Genomic DNA, 19183 nt, shown 5'->3' on the forward strand with positions numbered 1-19183 from the left:
ACTAACCAGACGGCAAGTACTCGCGGGGCCGCGGGCTGCTCGCACTGCTTCTACTCCTTCTTCTTCTTCTTCTCCAGGGCGCTGCCATGGCGCTGCCATGGCCCTGCCTTTCTTGCGTGCCTGGAGGTGGAGGCGAGGAGGCGCGAGAAGAGAACGGCAATCAATACCGTCGAACCCATCAATCAAGGCGCTGCTTCCGGCCGAATATCGCCCTGGCCGCCTGCCTGCCTGCCTGCTTGGCTGGCTACCTGGCAGGCTGCCTGGCTGCCTGGGTGTCCGTCTGCCTGGCTGGCCAGCTGGCTCCACAGCGACCACCAGCCCCACCAGCCCCACCAGCCCGCTTCCTAGGCGCTTGGCGGCTTGGCGGCTTGGCGGCTTCGCGCTTCTTCGCGCGGGGCTGCGACGGCGGATGGACGGCGGCGTGGCGGCGAGGCGGCGTCGCCCCGTCTGGCACACCACCGCGTCACGATGGCTGCGATGACGGGGTGCGAATGAGCGCATCGCACGGAAATAGTAGGCCGGCGGGGCCGCGGGCCGGGCCGGTCGCTGGGAGCGCGGGAGCGCGGCCACAGCATGCCGTCACAGCACGCCGTCACAGCACGCCGTCACAGCCGCGCCCTGCGTGACCCAGCAACAGCAGCAACAAGAACAAGAGCAGCGGAAATGTTGGTGTGCTTGCCCTGCTAGCACGGTGGCGGCGAAAGCACGGCGCGTGGGCGGCGTGGGCCAGCTGGGCCGTGCCAGGGTGCCAGTGCGGGGCCGCTGGGCCCGAGCAAGGTAATCCCGGTAATCCCCGTAGGGCTGAGTCAGAGCCGGTGCGGCCACGGTGCGCCCGGTGGCCAGTGCAGCCGGACTTTAATGAAAGGTGTGTGTACCTGGGCTGCTGCAGCGGGGAGCAGGTCCAGACAGGCCAGAGCAAGCTCTGCAGAGCTGGCATGCACCACAACAACAACGCCGTGTTCTCGGTCGCAGAATCTGGCATTACTGTCAGTCTGCGCGTGTGCGACCGGGCGCCGGTGGGTGTGTGCGTGCAGGTGCGAGCGTGTCTGTCTGCCCATGTGTGTCGGCGCGTGTGTATCGTGTGTGTATATCGACCCCCTTCTAGGCGTTGTGTGTACAATCAATCATGGCGGGCCGATGGCCGAAATCCTTTATTATCCCCGCGTCCGTTAAAACTGACAAGAGAACAAAAGCAAAGCGTGCCTAAAACGCGGAGAAAGGCGGGAATGGCGAGAATGCAGGCGCCCGCGTCTGAAACGAACGACCCCTCAACTTGGTGTACTTCATCATCTGCCGCGCGGCCCTGCCCCGGCTGCATAGCGCCACAGCGCCCAGCCCCGCCAACCACCGCACTGGTCCCAGCACTCCTTCTGATCCTGTTGATGCGCCGCCGGCCAGGTGAAGAGGTTATGATACCCAACTTTTAAGTGGCCCAACTTGGAGCCCGCCTTTGATTTCGCGGCTTCCCTCTCCACCTCTTATCTCTTCCAGTTTTGTGCCTCCGAGATGCCGTCTCGGACATTTTCCTTTTGAGTGACGCCGCGGCCGGGTGAGTGGGGGGGGGGGGGGGGGGGGGGGAGGGGTCGGTTCGTCTCTCCGGAGGAAAGGGGGGCGCGGAGGGGGGGAGGGGAGGGGAGGGGAGGGGCGCCGCGGCGACGAGGAAAGGTCGCAGCTGCGCGATGGAACAAATGTGTTGTCCGAAGCAGAAAATAGCCTCTCGCGAGGTGTCAGCGAGCGTAACGCACCGATGTACTGCTGCCACCGCCATCGGCCGCCATCGGCCGCCACCGCGCGTCGCGGCGCCGTGTGCGGGATCAACGTCGCCCCCGCGTCTCGCCGAACGCCCGCGAACGCGAACGCCCGCGAACGCGAACGCCCCACCCCACCCCGGCCGGCCAGAACCAAACATTTTGGCGCTGTTTTTCGGCCGGAAGCGTTACTCATTTCGCGGCGTGATTCAGGCGTGACTGACCTCGCCCAATGCTGCGCGGAACCCTCTTCATCGCTCTGTCTCGCTCGCAAGCTCTTCGGCACGCTGCCGTCGCGCGTGGCTGTGCCGACAACTCGCCGCTTCAAAATATTCTTACGCACTTTGCCAGGTGGAGAGCATTCCACCAGTTTGAAGGGCTGCTGCCGGTTTTGATCCCAGCTCTTCCGGTTTCGTTTTACCGGCGGCGGCATGGCATCCCTCTCAACTCAAGTTCTCCTGACCGTCCTTCAGGGTCGCGCGGAGTTTGGCAGCGGTCCCCGCGGGCCCCGCCCCCGCCGCCGCCCTCATGGCCGCCCCCGAGCTGCCCGAGTCCGATACAGCCGCGGCGACTGTCCCCTTGGATATTCATGGCGGCACCCTCGCGGCCTCCATGGCGGCCTCCATGGCGGCCTCGCGGACGCCTCCGCGGATGACGGGCGGCATGATGTAGGGCACGACATGATGTAGGGCATGCAGGAAGAAGGAGGGAATGAAAAACGAGGCCCGACTGGCGGTCGAGGGCGAGCCGACGGCGTGGGTGCTTCAGCCTCCAGCCTCCAGATCCACCGGGACGCCGCCGGCAAGGTCGTCTTTTGGCCAGTGGCCACCCAAGATCAGCAAATTCGCATCCTCTATCGATTTGTCGGCATTTTGGGCCAACTTAGCGAGGTCGCTTCACCCGCCATGACCGAAAGATGAGTGGGCACCAAAGTTAAAATATAAAAGAGCCAGCGCGCCGCTGGCCCAGACCGACACGCTTCCCACCGACGTGTCCGTTCGGAGTCCGAATGAAATGAAATAAAAATGGCACGGCCGCCTCCCCGGGGCGGGGGCGGGTTTTGAACCCGGGACCGTGGGGAGTGCGTGCGCTGGTTGGCGCTGGCACACTAGCGCTGACTCGTCCGGGGTTCCGCCGGCTCCGCGAGCACCCGGTTCCGCGTAACGCGCCGCGGACAGAGAGCCCCTGATACGCGCGGCATGCCTTCGGGGAGCCTAGCGCCGGCCGGCCGCTTCGCCGCTTCGTGGAACGACCTCTTGGCGAACCCAGTGGCGTCGCAGCGCGGCGCCGTGGCGCGTGGGGACAAGGAGGAGGACAAACCGATCAGTATATAAACTGTGGCGACTCGCGGCGCGGCCAGCAGACGACGTCGCAGACGACCAGGGACTCCGCAGACCCGCCGCCGTCCACAGTTCCAACATGAAAGCCCCGCAGGTGAGCCAAGACCAGGCGACGTCGCCCTCGCTGCCTTCGCCCTCCGTCGCCATCGAGTTTCTTCAGGAATTGGAAACCGCACGTTTTCCGCGGCCTGGCGTCACTGCGCCGAGCAGGGGTAGTTTGAGGTGCGACTGTCTCTCTCGCACTCACGGGCTAGCGTAGACCCTCCCTGCTCCTTTGATACTCTAAACTCTCCGCGGTTTGAGAACATACTATACAATCGCGTGGTTTGCCGCTGCCTATGCCGCGAATCGGAAAGGGGGGGGGGTAGTGTGTGTGGCCGGGGTTGGTTTAGACTGGAGGGTGTGGCCCCAGCCCCACGTTCCAGTGTGGGGCTTCCTAGTGTTTCGTCGCCCAGTTTATTGTGGAGCCCCAGGCACCCCCGCCCCACACTCTCCCTTCATCTTCTTCTTCTTCTTCTCCTTCTTCTGCTCCTCTTTCTTCTGCTTTTCGTGTCCGCCCTTTCTGTGCAGCGCCTCATTCAATTATAATGCCCTGAAAGGGCGCGGGGAACACGGGCGAAGTCATGACCGCTGCGGCCGTGCCGAGGCGCCGTGGCGGTGGCGTGGCGCGTGGCAGGGCTAGGCAGGGCCAGGCAGGCCCAGGCAGGGCCGTGGCACCTGGCACCGCGTTGCTGGCTCTCCTCGCCCGGACGCAACGTCGTCTCGGCAGACCCGATTTGCCAGCGCTAATGTGTCGCCTGGAACACCCTCACCGTGAAAACGTGTTCTTGACTCAAGCCTCATCATCAAGAACTTGATTTCAGAAACACATTTGCCGGGCGGGCGTGCTCCCTCGAATGAGAAATGCAAAATTATCCTTTGTTCGTCCGTTCGGCGTGCCGAGGAGGAGGGAAGTAGCCCCTGCCGAATACCCAACGCCGGTACGGGTAGCTCATGTGTGTTCTCCGTGTTTGCGTGCAAGTGGCGCTACGCAAAAACAAGTCATTTTCCACGCGGCCCTCGCCTCGGTTCGTACGTGTTTCTATCACCATGGCGGGCGGGGCGGGGCAGGGGCGGGGCGGGGCGGGGCGGGCGGGGCGGGCGGGGCGGGGCGGGGCGGGGCGGGGCGGGGCGCAAGGCCCTGACAACGCGGCGGCGTGGTACTACCGGCAGCAGGGCTTTGTTCAGTATTTCCCCCCGACAGCGAGAGGGGACAGACCCGCGGCGCAAAAAGACAGCGCGACAGAATAAACAGCATCCGCGCCTCGGCTCTACGCCCCGGCCGGCTAAGGGCGCCAAGCCCTAGAGCCGAGCGGAGCCGAGCGGCTCGCCGCCAAATCTCGCCGGAACGGCCTCAAATTATGTCATCTCAGCCAAGACAAAGACCCAACGGCTTTGCTTGCCCCGCTGTGGCTCCGCCGCGCTTCGTTACGCGAGACTGCGCCGTCGCAGCACCATCAGCAGCAAGTCGTCTGAGGCCAGGGCGCAGGGCGCCGGGGCGGCCGCGACGGACAATGGGTGCAAAGGTCTCGCTGCCGCCGGCCGAATGCTCTCTTCAACATCAAGGAAATTGCGGCTTTATTGTTCGCCGGTTTCGCCTCGGCATGCATTCAGAACTTGGATGGCGAAATTAATGTTGAGTTTGTCTTTTTATAAACTAGATCTCATTAAAAGATACACGGCGCGTGGGCGGCAGCGCGGCCCGCGTAATGGGGCAGCCACAAAAAGGGGAAACTGTTTCATTCTTCTCAGTTAGGCGACTCGACAAAAAGTAACGCATGTCTCCGCCTCCGTCAGGTGCTGCTGGTCCTCGCCGCGGCGGTGCTCTCGAGCGAGGCGCGCGCCGTGAGCGACGCGCGCATCCCCGAGGACGACTTGTACGCCGTCTACAGCGTGGAGGAGCAGCCCGCCCTACAGCCGCCAGTCTACCCCTTCGCGCCGGACCACCTGGAGCCCTACGTCGCGCCCGAAGGCACCGAAGGTGAGGTCGCCGTCGTGGAGCACAGTGCAGGCTCGGCACCCGCTTCATTGCAATGACTGCAACTTTCTTGCTCAGTGGACGCGGCGCCCCACTCGCTGTCCAAGCGGTCCAGCGTGGTGTTCCGGCCGCTGTTCGCCACCCAGCAGCGCGACGCCGAGCGCCGCGAGCAGAGTGAGCGCCGTCGCGAGTACTGGGCCAAGGAGGAGCGGCGGCGCAGCGCGGTCGCCCACCCCGCCTACCGGCCGTACGCCTCCGCCTACCCCGCCGCCTACCCCGCTGCCTACCCCGCCGCCTACCCCGCCGCCTACCCCGCCCTGGGCCGCTAGGCGACGCGGCGACGCCGCGGACCCCGCGGACGGACCACTGACCGTCTGCGACTTTGGGGCGTCCGCGCCAAATATTGACGGCAGCTGACAGGGGCGCGCGCGCCTGGACTTGACAGTGGTGACGACGGAGGCAGTGGCGGTCAGCCCTGCCCGCGACGCCCCCCCCCTCCCCTCCCGACGACACGCCAACACCACGCCGCGCCGCAGCGGTTGTTTCTCGAACGCCGCGTGGAAGATGACACTTGACTCTTCGGTATTTTCACACCTGGCCAGGACTTGCCGGTGGTTTGCACCTCGCCGTCGGCCGAGAGTCATCCTCGTGACGTCACGCGCTGCCATTGGCCGAAGGGCCCGGCCGGCCGCGGCATGACGGCGACGCGACCACACGATGACCGACGACGACAACGACCACCACCACCACCACCACCCCGCCAAGGCGAGCCAAGGCGAGCCAAGGCGCGCCAGACTCAGACGCCCGCGAAACTTGCCGCCGCCGTTCGGCTGTTCGGCGTTAGACACACCGTGCCATATAAACAGAGGAAAACTTTGGCAGCCGACAGAAATTTGCCGCAAACATGTGCCAAAAAAATAAACGGCTGGCCCAAACCATTGCTCTGTACTGTTGTCATATTTTTATACTTTATTTATGATTTTATTTTTGTACAATAAATCGTTTTGTAATACCAAAGTCTTTTCTTTCGCCGTGTCGCGCTTCGGCAGCGAGCCATGGAAATGGAGCATTGTTGGTCCGCGGAGGCTTCTGCCGACTCAACGCGGTGGTGGAGTGTCGCAGTGTAGCGGAGTCACCGAGAGGACCGAGGACAGCCTGGCCGTAGCGATGACCCGTCCGCACAGAGAGGTCTGTCTGTCCGTCTGGTCGAAACGGGATCTCAGTTCGCCACTCGGAAATAAAGTCAATGGTCGGGAATAGACAGGACAATGTTGCGTGTGCGTCGATTTCGGGCTGACTTGTCCCGCGGCCCAAAGCCCGGGGTCCGGGGCGAGCCGGGGGTGAAGTAAAGTGAGTTGAAATCGACCAAATCTCTGCCTCGGGCGGGACGGAATAGTTCCGACAGGTGGCTTTGTCAGTCAGAGGCACGCGGAATAAAGTTGTCCTCGGTTTCCACCGAGTTCCACTCACGGCGTCTGCCTGTACTGTACGCCCGGAGTAGAACCGCCACCCTCACGGGGCCCCGTCACCGCCACCGTGTTGGTTGGGTGGCCTGCCTCCGGGCGCTCGCGGTGCTTGACATGCTGGCGCTGCTGGCGCTGCTCAGGTGTCGGCGGCCAGCCGCGGCGCCTGCTCGAGCTGCAGCGCCTGCCCCTCGCACGACTCGTTGGAGGACGACCCCTTCTTCATGGAGGCCGAGCTCTCGGCGGCCCTGATGGCACCCCAGCAGCAACAGCAGCCGCAGGTCAGCCACGTTGCGCACTCCGCCTCGGAGAACGAAAACGCGCTCCGAGCAACAGCCGGACTTGATGCGGGCGCCCAGGATTCATCCTGGCTGTCGCCGAACCCGGCGACGACGGCGACGGCAGCCCCGGGGGCCGAGCTGCTGGAGGCGGGGATGGGCTGGTGGTGCCTGGGGGTGGTGCTGCGGGCGGCCGTCGTGGTCGTCATGCTGCTGGAGGCGGTGCTGCGCCTCGTCGTGGCCATGCTCTGCGGCGGGCTGCGCACCGGGCTGGCCATGCTGCTCAACATCGCCGAGGCCCACGACAAGGGTAAGGGTTACAGCCGCCACAAAATGCCATGTGTTTTTATTTCACCCCGCCGCGCTGCCGCGCTGCGCATCAACGTATCAGCCACCCGATGTGTCATGCTCGTTTTTCCTCGGCGCGCACCGTCCCCGTCTCCCCCGTCTCCGCCCCCGCCCCGGCTGGCCAGGGCTGCGGGGCCATAGATTATACCGGTCGCTTTTTTGGCGTCGACACTCCGCCACGCTGCGCTGTTCCGGCGCTGCCCTGGAGGCGCGACCTGCCCGCTGCCCGCCCGGCAATGCGTGGTCGCCGTTGGTCGCCTTTTCGGTGCTTTTCAGCAGCGCGCATTCGTTCCACTTGACCGCGCCGCTGCCACGCTCTACCCTCCAAGCCGTCCAGGCCGTCCAGGCTGCTTTGTCGGACAGGGCTGCTGTCCAGGTCCGGGCGCCCAGGCCCGGCCGCCAGTCCCCGGAGTATTTTGTGCACCTCTCGACGCTCCGCCCCGCCCGCCGTCCGCCGTGGTTTCAGCCCACCGAGGCTGACGTCGCCGCCCCTCGTGGGGCCCAGCTTGGGGCCACCATGAGGAGCTGGCTGTCTGTCTCTCTCGCACTCGTGGGGGTTCCGCAGGGGTGCGAGAGAGACAGAGCGACGGCTCGGAAGCACCCTGCAGGGGCCCGGCCCGGAGCGGGCCCGCATAACTCAACGCATCTCCCGGCTTTCAGCAAGGGGCGGATCCGAGGTGGGGAGGGGGGGGGGCGGGGCGGAATGGAGCGGCCTTGAAAGTGAATGCTGAAAAGATGCGTGGCGGCACCGCAGCTACCGCAGCGCGTCATACGCAGCCCGACGCAGCCCTCGGCGGGGATTTTGGCGCGGCCAATGGTTGGCTAGCCGTAATTAATGCACAAAGGAGGCTGACAGAAAAACTCGGCCCGATGGCAAATGGGAGCCGGCCGGACAAATGAAACGCTTTTTGATATAACGTGGCGCACTGTAGGCGCGGTGGGGGACGGCCCTAGGGGCACCCCAAGGGGGCCGTTGACCCAGACCCATTGACCGGACAAAGGTAAGCCGGGGACGCGGTGGACGGCGCGGTGCTCGGGGCCAAACTGCCTGGCCCGGCCTGGCCGGGCTCGCGATTGACATAACGCGATGGGGTAGCCCGGCCCGGCCTGGCCGCCAGCACATGGCACAATGGGACCGCATTCCGATTGTGTAACAGACGCGTGTGTGTGAGCGCGCCTGCGTGTTGGCGTGTGTGTGTGTCGCCCTGCTCGTCCAGGCGTGCGCTTGTCGCTGGCTCGCGGATGGGTACATTCGAACGGCCCACGGCCCCGCGCCGCAGGCATGCTGCAGGGTGGTGCGTGCCGTGGGGGGACCCAACCGTCGAGGGTCCCGGTCGATTCCGGTTTTATGCTCTGACGTCGATCTTCGAGCAGCGGCACAGTGCCGCAAATTAAAATTTCCCCACACATTTTTTTTTGCTAGTACTAGAGCGCGTAAAATGTTACATGGCGCGTGGGCCTGGACTGGTTTTAGCAGGTTTCCATTTTTCACCAACTTTGGTGGCCTTGCAATTTTTCTTCCAAAATGTAAATCATCTCGGGGTAGGTCTGTTGGCGCTGCGCGGCGCTGAGAGAGAGTGGCCAAGGGGGCGAGAACCCTGGAGGGTTGCCCTGCAGGGTTGCCCTGGACTCCTCCAGCCAGCCATCAATCAGACCAGCCACTCACTAAGGAGGGTTGAAAAAACAGACCTCTCGCGGTCGCAGCGAAAAACTAGTCCAATGCTGCAGGACGCCACTGTGTTCGGCTGAAAAACTTTTTTTTTGGTATGGCTGCACATTATGCTGTGTTTTGACTAAGTTTGGCCTAGTTTGGCCCACCGGTCACGTTGAGAAAGTACCAACCACCACGTTCGAGAACATTTGTTATCCAAGAGTAGTAAACCCAGAGTAGTTTAACAGGCACCTGGTAGCATTGCCTACACTGCAAGGACAATTGCCCCCCCCCCTTGACCCCTAGATAGCCGCCTGAAAGGTAGGCAAAAAGTACCACTTTGCCCCTGTAAATAGGCAAAAGGTGCTACCTTGCCCCCCCCCTTGGGCCGACTCTGGATCCGCCACTGGGGTTGGTCTCTTGGAGCGCGGCAGGGCTTGGTCCGGCTGCTCGGGGTGCTCCAGCACTTTCTCCGCCCACGCCCCCTCCAAACGGCCATTGCCGGCCGCACTAAGTATAAGTAGTCGGGCCCTCACTTTCCCCGGCAGTCCGTCCCTTACCCTACACTGCACAGTGCGTTCCGTCAGCAGCCGCCCAGCATCACCGTCACCATGAAGGCCGCTATCATCTTGGTGAGTGTCCGTCGCGCCGCGGGGGTGGACGGTGGACGCCGCAGCACGGCAAGTCCCCGTCGGTGTTTGGAAGGGGGTTGTTTCGCCGGGAGTGCAGGCCGCACGTGCCGCATGGGGCGCCTGCGAGGTAGGCCGCCGGTCCTGGTCGCGGCGCGCGAGTGTCACGGGCAGGCCCGCCTCGCAGGCGCTAGGCCGCCGACGCCGACGCCGCCGCCGCCAGGCCGCCCCCAACTTGCCGCGGATGCGCACTCCGCCCGCAATCCCAGTTTCAAAGTGAAGCCGCGCCTCCCCTGACGCCCTTCTCTCCGCTGTTGCAGGCGATCCTTGCCTGCGCCCTGGTGGCTACCTCCGCAGCGCCCTCCTTCGGGCTCTTGGCCAAGGTGAAGAAGGCCGAGATCAAGTACAAGCTGCTGCCACACCTCGGCTTCGCCAAGTACAACGCCGTGAGGTACGAGCCTCTGCGGGAGAGCCCTGCTGCTGCACCCGTTCCGGCCGCTCCCTACCCGGCTGAGGTGGCCGCCGCCCCCGCGCCCTACCCCGCCGCGGCCCCCGGCCCGTACCCGGCGTCGCTGTGAGCCTGCCCCCGCCAGCCCCCGCCGTCGCCGAGCCCTTCCGCGATGAGTCGAGTACCCCGGACGCCGCGCGCAGCCCGCGCAGCACCACCCCGGGGACGCAACAACCCCGACTGTTGCGGCGAGGGCGCGGGTTCTAATCCTCTCCGGTGGCCTTGTTTTACTCTTTCGCTCCTCTCTCCGCCGCGACCCTGGCCCAGGCCTCGCCCGGTGTCGAGGACTTTGTCCTGTTGATATTTATTGATTTCGCTATCGATGTATTTATTGCCCGTGTTATTAAAAAGAAAACAAACTTGTTACTGTTACCCAATCGACGAGTATTTATTTAACCCAACAGGAGAGCCATCACGAACTTGGGTGCGTCCTGCTGTCCGCGGCGCACGACTTGCCAGTATTTATCCGCGTCGCCTTCGTGACTGCCCGCGTCGCTAGGTGGACCGCGGGCTGCATGTCCTCACGAATTTGCCGCTCCACTGCAAGCCAAGTCCACTGCCATCGGCAAGTGCCGGACACGGTAGTCGCCCTCCGGGCAGGCCGAGTCCTCCGTCACGCCCTTTGTCGAGGACTCTGGGTGGCGGCCGTCTGGCCCTTGGAGGGGCGGGGGCGTAAACTTCAAACTCGAGGGCCTCGGCAACGCCCGGGGCGCTCTTTTACCGCCGCCTTCCTTTGTATCTCGAGAGAACTTGGCGACTGCAAGGAAACGGCGGCACGGCGGCACGACACAGGTATCTCCGCGGAAGTTTCAAAGAGCCCCACTCGCCCCGCCCCGCGGCGGCGCTGCGCTGGGCCGGGCCGCCTTCCGGGGAATCACTTGGCGATATTACAGTCGGCCGAGAATCGCTCCGTCTCTCCGTCTCTCTCGCGGCCGCACGCGTGCACGGAACGCCCTCGCAGTGCGACAGAGACAGAGCGACGAAACGGGTCTTCGGGATCAGCCTGGCTGTTCGACGACGACACCTGGAATCCGTCGGGACGCTGCACAGTGGGCCAGAAGACCGGTGGAGCGGCCAAAATTCGAGACGCGTTTTGAGCTCCAGAGTCGCTAAATGGGACACCAACCGACCGTGTGACCCCACCAATGGATTCCTTGTTCGGAGAGCAATCCATTGGTGGGGTCACACGGTCGATTCGAGTCCCATTTAGCGACTCTGGAGCTCAAAACGCGTCTCGAATTTTGGCCGCTCCACCGGTCTTCTGGCCCACTGTGCGCTGCGGGTGCATGGCGGGAGTCTCCCGCGTGCCCGTTGGGCTGCCCGCCTCGCCGGCGCAGAGACGCACGCCCCGGGGCACGCACTCCGCCGCACTCCGCCGCACTCCGCCGCACTCCGCCGATTGAGAGATCACATTCTGCCGCGACTCTTCGCCAAGTTTCGCGTTCCGAGGCGTTCGGCCTGTTGCTTTTCGCGCCCGCTCAATCACATGTATTGGAGGCGCACACAAAAGAAAGAAAGCACACGACAAAAAGATGTTGTTTTAACTTTTATTTCATTTTTTTTCTTGGTTCTCAGTGGTAAATACAGTACACTCTCGGTTTCCCTAAAATGTATATCACAACATGAAAAGAGGGCAGCACGCGGATGGGGGGCAGCCACGGCAGCGCGGGCACTGTCGTCCGTCAACACAGGCAGCAGCTCATGACATCATCGCAAAGATCGTCAACGGGTGGATCGCGTTGGATCGTGCTCGCCAACGTCGGTCCGAGTCGGTCCCGAGCCAAGCCCTGGCGGGCGTGGGTCCGGCCGGCGACTGGCCCAGCTTCGAATCCCGGCAGAAGCCTGCATTTTTGTCGGTCTCTGGTACCTTTCAGGTTCTTGAAAAAGAATATCCACGGTATTTATATATGCCGTGAAATGTTAGTTGCGGTTGCAGCTCTGAAATCGCGAAAAAAAATTGAAGCGCCGCCGGGACTCGAAGCTGGTCAACGGTTTGGGCCAAAACCGGCGCTTCGGTTTGGTTCCGAACCGACCCGAACCGACGTTCGCGAGCACGATCCATCGCGATCCACCCGTTGACGATCTTTGCATCATCGTGCGAAAACGAGGCGCGGCGTCATAGGAGCCGACATGACAGCGCGCTTCGGTGACGCCGCGGCCGTGCCGCCAATGACGCCATCACGGCCATGACGGCACGGGCTGCAGCCTGCCCCGCCCCGCCCCGCCGCTCCGTCATGAGGGTCATGACTTTGGCCCTGGCGGCCTCGTTATCCGCTGTTCGAGCTGCCAAGGGCAATCCGCTACCCCGCTCCAAGCCGCGGTCGCGACACGCGTGCGACTCGTGCGACTGCGCCGCGGCGACACCGCGACAACAACTTGCGTTCGGCGAGTTCAGCGATTTGCGGCGCCATGGCCGTGGCATGGCGGCGCCCAGTCAGATAGCCCCGCCGGGCCGGGCGGCCGTCGCGTCGCGTGCTGTCTATCGGCGGCCACGTTCGGTTCGGACTGCCCCCGCCCCGCGTTGGCGGTCTCGCGGACGCGCCGCGGACGCAGCCCTCCGGGCGAGTCGTAATTGATAGCTCGCGCTCATCCCGTGCGGCTGTTACTTCGGCATTGCGGGGGAGGGGAGCAGGATCGCGGTTCCGCTGCGCCGAACTGGAAACGAAGGGAATAAATTAAGTTGGGGTTCGGCGGCGAGGTGGCCGACTTGGGGCACACGGAGGACACGCGCGCAGCCCGGCGCAGCCCCTAGCCTATCTCCGGCGGCCGTAGCTGCCGGCGGGCTTGGTGGCGTGGGCCAGGCCCTCGTGCAGGGCGGTGGCGATGGGCTTGGCGTAGCCGCCGCCGCGACTGCCGCCGTAGGAGTGGCCGTGCCCCGAGGGGGACCCCACCGGGCCCCCCGTCAGACCGGCTCCGGACCCGGTCTGCGATACTGGCGATGCCGGCCGGTAGCTGCCGCCGCTGCCCCCCTCCACGTCACGGTCATGGCCGTCATGGGTTTCTCGGCGGTCATGATGCGCGTCATATGAGGGGCTTTCCTGGTGCGCGCCGTAGGACGAGCCCTTCTTGGGTTCATCGCGGTGGTCGTGGTGGTCGTCGTGGTGGTCGTCGTGGTGATGGTGTTCGTCACGGTCGCGGTGGCCATCCGGATAGCTGGGCCTCTCCTCGCGGTGCGCGTCCCTGTCGTGGTCGCGATGCACCTCCTCGCGGTGTCCCCCGTACGACGAGCCTTGCTTGTGGTCTCCGTGGCCGTGGTGGAGGTCGGACTCAAAGTGCCAGCCACCGTCGCTGTCCTCGTGTTCGTCAGGTCGGCGGTGTTCGCTGTGCCCGTAGCTACCCGAGGGCTTGGCGTGGTGCTCAGAGTGGTGTTCGTAACTGCCACTGGGTTTGACGGGTCGCTCCTCGTGTTCGTAACTTCCAGTGGGCTTGTGGGGCTCTTCGTAACTGCTTTCGTGGCTGGGTTTGTAACTGCCACTGGGTTTGACGGGTCGCTCCTCGTGTCCGTAACTTCCACTGGGCTTGTGGGGCTCTTCGTAACTGCTTTCGTGGCTGGGTTTGTAACTGCCACTTGGCTTGACGGGTCGCTCCTCGTGTCCGTAACTTCCACTGGGCTTGTGGGGCTCTTCGTAACTGCTTTCGTGGCTGCTGGGCTTGTAACTGCTGCTGGGTTCCAGTCCAGAACCGTAGCTGCCAATGGGTTTGGCATGCTCTTCGTAACTGCTTTCGTGACTGCTGGGTTTGTAGCTGCCAGCAGGCTTCATGGGTCGCTCCTCATGTCCATAGCTCCCTGATGGCTTAAGGGGCTCCTCGTAGCTGCTTTCGTGACTGCTAGGTTTGTAGCTGCCGCTGGGTTTTATTGGTCGCTCCTCGTGACCAAAGCTGATGGGGTACTCTTCATGTCCATAGCTACCGCTGGGCTTGACGGGGCGTTCTTCCTGTCCATAGCTACCGCTGGGCTTGACAGGGCGTTCTTCGTGTCCATAATTTCCGCTGGGCTTGACAGGGCGTTCTTCGTGTCCGTAGCTACCGCTGGGCTTGACAGGGCGTTCTTCGTGTCCATAATTTCCGCTGGGCTTGACGGGGCGTTCTTCCTGTCCATAGCTACCGCTGGGCTTGACAGGGCGTTCTTCGTGTCCATAATTTCCGCTGGGCTTGACAGGGCGTTCTTCCTGTCCGTAGCTACCGCTGGGCTTGACGGGGCGTTCTTCGTGTCCGTAGCTACCGGAGGGTTTGTGGGGTTCTTCGTGGCTGTCCGGTTTGTAGCTGCCACTGGGTTCCAGTCCAGAACCATAACTACCAATGGGTTTAGCATGGCTTTCGTAGCTGCTTTCGTGGCTACTGGGCTTGACGGGGCGCTCCTCCTCGTGACCGTAACTTCCACTGGGCTTCACAGGACGCTCCTCTCCATAACTGCCGCTGGGCTTGACAGGGCCGTAGGTCCCGGCTGGCTTTCGGTGCTCGTCGTATCCACCGGGCTTGGCGTTCTCGTGACCGGGACGCTTCCCGTCGCCGTGGTCGCCGAAGGAGGCGATGTGGGCCAGGACGTCCTCGATGTCGCGGTCGGCGAGTCCCGACCCGTGGTAGCCCCCGCCGCTCTGGACGTGGCCGCCGAGGGCGCTGAGCATGGCCAGGTTGAGGGCGCCTTCCTGGGTGGTGGCTGGGACCCGGCCGCCCTGGCCGCCGGCGCCTAGGACCACGCTGGGTGGGTGCTCGGCCTCCTCGCGGTGGGCCTCCGCCGCGCCGCCGCTGCCGTACGAGCCGCTCCCAGCGGGACGCTTCGGGCCGTAGCTCCCTTGGGCGGCCGCCACGGCCGCTGCCCCCAATAACACCAGAGCCTGCGAAGAAAAAAATTAGCTGTAATTAGGAAACGTAAATTGCTCGCAATTTTTCTCAAAAATAACCCAGCCCAAGCCCCCTTTCCCCTGACTCGGCGCGCTTGCGTGGGGGCTCGGCGAGTCGTTACCATCACATGGCCGGCCGTATTCATCTGAACTTGACCGGCGCGTCTGACGCAGATAACTTTTATATACCATTCTGCGAATCCACGCTCGCGCTGTCATAAAAACATCTGCGCTGTTCGCGTATAGCTAGGCGGCCACCAGGCTGCGACGCCGAGCGCACGCTTTCAAATGCATGGAATTTTAGCGGTGTGATTTCTGAAACCTGGACAACACTTTGAGGTGTCCCTCTCAGCCAGCGCCGCCCCGCCCCGCCCCGCCCCGTCGCAGTACACTGTCAGCACTGCGTCGGACGCCCTGGACTGTTTTGCATGCACGCCGCGCGCAGCTCCGCGGTGCTCCGCGGCTGAAGCTCTGGACCGGCGAGCCTTCTCTCCTCTGCCGCCCACCGAGCCATTATCCAAACACCGGCAACGCCGGCAACGCGACCAGGACGGCATGGTCGCCCCAAGGCCACGGCATGGCTCCAGCCAGGCTCCAGCCTCAGCTCGGTCAACACTTGTGATTGATTAATGGAGCGCCAATCTTTTCGAGGAACTCTTTATGCTTGGAGAGGAGCGGCGCGGCGCGGCGCTGCGTAGCCGCGGCCGGGCGTCTCCGTGCAAGTAGTGAGTCAGAGGTCAGCAGGGCCGCGGCGTCCAGGGCGTGGTGCGGCGCCGGCCCGCCGGCCACGAACCCCTCCTGGAGGAGGACGGTCGTCGTCGTCGTCGCGCGCGATAAATCAAAACAAAGTCCCTGCCGGAAAACAACTCGCGCTGTTTGCTGTTCGGCGAACCGCGCGCGGCACTCGGCGCTGCGAGCGCTGCGACCGAATTTCATTTCCATTCCGCGACGAGTTAGGAGAAGTTAGGGCGCCCCGGCCAGGCGCGGCACGGCGCGGCGGGGCAAATCACTTACTCTGAATTGCAGCATCTCCCTCCGCGGAGCAGAGAACGTCGTCGGCGACTCGGAGCGGGCCGATGGCAAGGCGACGTGAGGCAGCGCCTTTCTTCTGGACTCGACGGCTGCGCGCTGCGACTGACGAACTTACGCCGGGGCAAACTTTGTTTTATTGCAATGGGGCCTGGGTTCAGCTTCCCCCTCCCTTGCCCCTTCCCGGCCGCGCGGCTTTTCAGGATTTCCCCGGCGGGTACCTCATCTTTTACCCCGCGCGTCGCGCAGCGCGCAGCGCGCACCAACCTGCCCCCGGCGGTGCGGCGGTCTCTCCCAGCTGGCCGCTTGGCCGCCCGTTATGCTATCCGGCTGCCTGTGTACCTCGCTGTGTGACTGTGTGTGTGTATGTTTGTCTGCCTGCCCGTCTGCCTGTCCGTCTGTCCACCTGGCGCCCTCTGCTGCGCTGGTCGTTGACGCGTCTGGGAAGGAAGTTCATCTCGAGGGAATTCCCTACCGCCCTGGATGCCGCGCGGCCTCGCTCGTCCACGGCGGCGGTTCATTCGGTTATGCTTTTATTTCCGCGTGCTCGATCTTATTGTGATGATGTCAGGAAAGGGAAAACCGAAAACAGATCTCGGAACGGCGCGCGCCGCGCAAGTTCGACAACTTTCAGTTTATTCATCGGCGGTGATAAAGAAGTGGCCGTGGCTCCCCCTCCCTTTTTCCCGCGGCCAACCGCGGCCAGTGTGTAGAGGTGTGGAGTGAAGCAGCGCCCGAACCCCCAAGTGTTTCCAATCGGGCCGGACACGTGTGGCTGGCGCATCAAACGCTCCGCGCACAGCGCACCGGGCCGGGCCGCGGCCGGGCTGCCGTCCACAGTGGACACTCGCCTCCCCGCCGCGCCCCGCGCCCCCCGCCAGCTCAGCATCGCCAAAGGCTTCAATGTGCTCGGCGTGCCTCGCCGCCGCGCCTCGCCGATCGTGCAAATAAAACGCAGACCGCGCGAGGGGCGCGGTGGGGTGGCGGGGCGCGGATTTCTCGTGAAATTCGCGACTAGAATGACGGATGATGGCGGACGACGGATGGGCAGAGAGGCGCAGAGATAACGGCGGAGGGGGCGGGAGGCAAGGAGGCAGGGATGCTGTACCGCCGCGGCGCGGCCAGGCCGGCCACGCCAGGCCACCTCGTCCCGGTCTTTTCTTTGTGCTGTATAAAGCCGCACTGCACGGCGCCGCCAAGCAGAAGCCGATTTCGTGCCGAACGTTCCGCAGCGTGTGGCGCTCCAAGACTCCCAGCATCCCGACCAGAGGCGGCAACATGACCAGGACCACGGTAAGCACACGCCCCTCACGCCCCGAGGTCGAGGCAGAGTGGTCCCGGGGAATTCCTTTTCTTTACGTGGACTAATATCCGTGTGGTGGTGCCGTCTGCAGGTCGTGCTGCTGTGCGCGGCGCTGGCCGCGGCGTCCGCCAAGCCGTACGGCATCAAGGGCACGCAGGGCAACGACCAGTACCTGGACCAGCGCACCGAGGACGGCCTGGGCCCCCTGCCCCAGACGCTGCCCCACAAGGGCGGCCGCGAGCCCTACGTCGACAGCCCCTCCGCCTACAGAGGCCCCGACGCCTACAGGAACCCCGACGCGTACCGAGGCCCCGACGCGTACGACAGGCCCAGCGGTGGTTCGTACCGCCCCTCTGGGCCCCGCGACGGTGGCTACGGAGACCGGCCTCAGGGTGGATCTTACGGTCCGCGCGACTCCGGCTACGGCGCACCTCAGGGTGGGTCCTACGGCCCTCGTGACAGTGGCTACGGTGCACCTCAGGGTGGTTCTTACGGGCCTCGCGACTCTGGCTACGGTGGACCTCGCGACTCTGGCTACGGCGGACCTCGCGACAGCGGCTACGGAGCACCTCAGGGTGGTTCTTACGGTCCTCGCGACAGCGGTTACGGAGCACCTCAGGGTGGTTCGTACGGTCCTCGCGACTCCGGCTACGGTGCGCCGCAGGGTGGATCCTACGGTCCTCGCGACAGCGGCTACGGACCTGGCCCGAGCAGCCAGCACGGCCCCATTGACCGCAGTGATACAGGCTACGGCGACCACGGCCCCGAGCACGGCGGGCTCAAGGGCGGCCGCCCCAGTGGTGCGTACGGGCCATCCAGTGGCCTGCAGTCAGGACCCGAAGAAGTCAGCTACGGCGAAGGCCTCAAGGGTGGCCGCCCCCAGTCAGGAAGTCTGCACGGCAACCCCGAGGGAAGCTACGGTGACCACGCGCCAGAGACCGGCGGCCTGAAGGGAGGCCGTCCCCAGGGCGGTGCCTACGGGCCCCAGGGTGGTGCCTACGCCCCCCGTGGGGGCTCCTACGGCCCGCAGCCCAGCAGCCCCTACTCCGGACCCCAGGGTGGATACGACCGCGGCGTCGAGGTTGGTGGACTCAAGGGTGGCCGCCCCCAGGGCAGCGGACAGTACGGGCCGTCCAGCGGCCTGCAGTCGGGGCCCGAAGGCAGCTACGGCGGACTCAAGGGCGGACGGCCCGGCGGGTACGGGCCATCCGGGAGCCTCCAGTCTGGACCCGAAGCACCCGAAGGGCTGAAGGGTGGCCCCAAGTCTGGCAGCCTCCACGGCAACCCCGAGAGCAGCTACGGCGAGCACGCCCCCGAGGCCGGCGGTCTCAAGGGAGCCCGTCCGCAGGGCGCGTACGGGCCGGAGTCATCCAGCCTGGTGTCCAACCCCGAAGCCGACCACGGCATGGAGCACGGCGGGCTCAAGGGCGGTCGTCCCCAGGGCGGCGCCGGCGCGTACAGCGGCGCCCCCCAGCCGTCCGCGCACGAGCACGCCGGCGAGAGCGAGATCGAGCACCTGAAGGGCGTGGGCGGCCCCGCGGCCCCCGCAGGCGGGCGCTACTCCGGCGCCGCGGCCCCGTCCAGCACCGAGGGCTCCATGACCACCACCCCCGAGAAGCCCGCCGCCGAGCTGTCCTACGGCAGCGACGGCATCTCCCTCAACATCAAGGGCAACAGTCAGAGAGGAGCCGGCGCCTACGGTCCCAGCCGGGGCTCCTACTGAGCGAGGCGCGAGGCCATTAGCTTCAAGCTATTCTGAGTGAGAATCTGTTCACGGACCGTGTCTGAGTCCCTCGGGAGTGAAGCGTGACGTGTTTGTGAGAACGGTGCTCATCCAGTATTAGGTTGGCGTCTGTGATACCTTGATCAATTCGTATATCATTTTGCACCGTCCATTGGAGTGGAAAGTCTCATTATTTGTGCCATCCATGTGTCATTATCTCATAATTTATCATAAATAGTTTTTAATAAATAATTTTCTTAATAAATCAGCGTGTTTGATTCTGCCATAAACAAGGCCCCTTTTGT

The 19183-nt window shown here is 64.3% G+C and overlaps 3 protein-coding genes across 5 annotated transcripts; 2 read left to right on the plus strand and 1 right to left on the minus strand.

The window, feature by feature from the left end:
• Nucleotides 1–3083: 3083 nt before the first annotated feature.
• LOC117642193 lies at nt 3084–6117 on the plus strand. The gene is made up of 3 exons (XM_034380129.1): nt 3084–3182; nt 4925–5108; nt 5184–6117. Exons 1-3 carry the CDS (start codon nt 3168–3170, stop codon nt 5432–5434), a joined length of 450 nt encoding a protein of 149 aa, XP_034236020.1. The 5' UTR covers nt 3084–3167; the 3' UTR covers nt 5435–6117.
• A 5393-nt stretch (nt 6118–11510) lies between these two features.
• On the minus strand, nt 11511–15985 carry LOC117642537 (hornerin-like). 3 transcript variants are annotated; one of them, XM_034380807.1, is made up of 3 exons: nt 15838–15985; nt 14321–14817; nt 11511–14206 (listed from the first exon to the last, which is right to left on the minus strand). In XM_034380807.1, the coding sequence occupies exons 1-3, from the start codon at nt 15850–15852 to the stop codon at nt 12736–12738; spliced, it is 1983 nt and encodes a 660-aa protein (XP_034236698.1). In that variant the 5' UTR covers nt 15853–15985; the 3' UTR covers nt 11511–12735. The 3 variants fall into 3 exon arrangements, with proteins under 3 accessions (XP_034236698.1, XP_034236697.1, XP_034236696.1); XM_034380806.1 differs by having other exon boundaries at nt 11511–13396; nt 13451–14817; XM_034380805.1 differs by having other exon boundaries at nt 11511–14817.
• Nucleotides 15986–16986: 1001 nt separating this feature from the next.
• Nucleotides 16987–19168, plus strand: LOC117642486 (pro-resilin-like). The gene is made up of 2 exons (XM_034380730.1): nt 16987–17145; nt 17247–19168. Exons 1-2 carry the CDS (start codon nt 17131–17133, stop codon nt 18876–18878), a joined length of 1647 nt encoding a protein of 548 aa, XP_034236621.1. The 5' UTR covers nt 16987–17130; the 3' UTR covers nt 18879–19168.
• The last annotated feature ends 15 nt before the right edge of the window (nt 19169–19183 follow it).

Source organism: Thrips palmi, unplaced genomic scaffold (genome assembly GCF_012932325.1).
Source record: "Thrips palmi isolate BJ-2018 unplaced genomic scaffold, TpBJ-2018v1 HiC_scaffold_16, whole genome shotgun sequence".
Taxonomy (NCBI): Eukaryota; Metazoa; Arthropoda; class Insecta; order Thysanoptera; family Thripidae; genus Thrips; species Thrips palmi.

Bases quoted from the DNA above. Each gene is read 5' to 3' on its own strand.
- LOC117642193 (XM_034380129.1), top strand. The intron at 5,109-5,183 runs GTGAGGTCGCCG...TTTCTTGCTCAG, and splicing joins CGCGCCCGAAGGCACCGAAG to TGGACGCGGCGCCCCACTCG.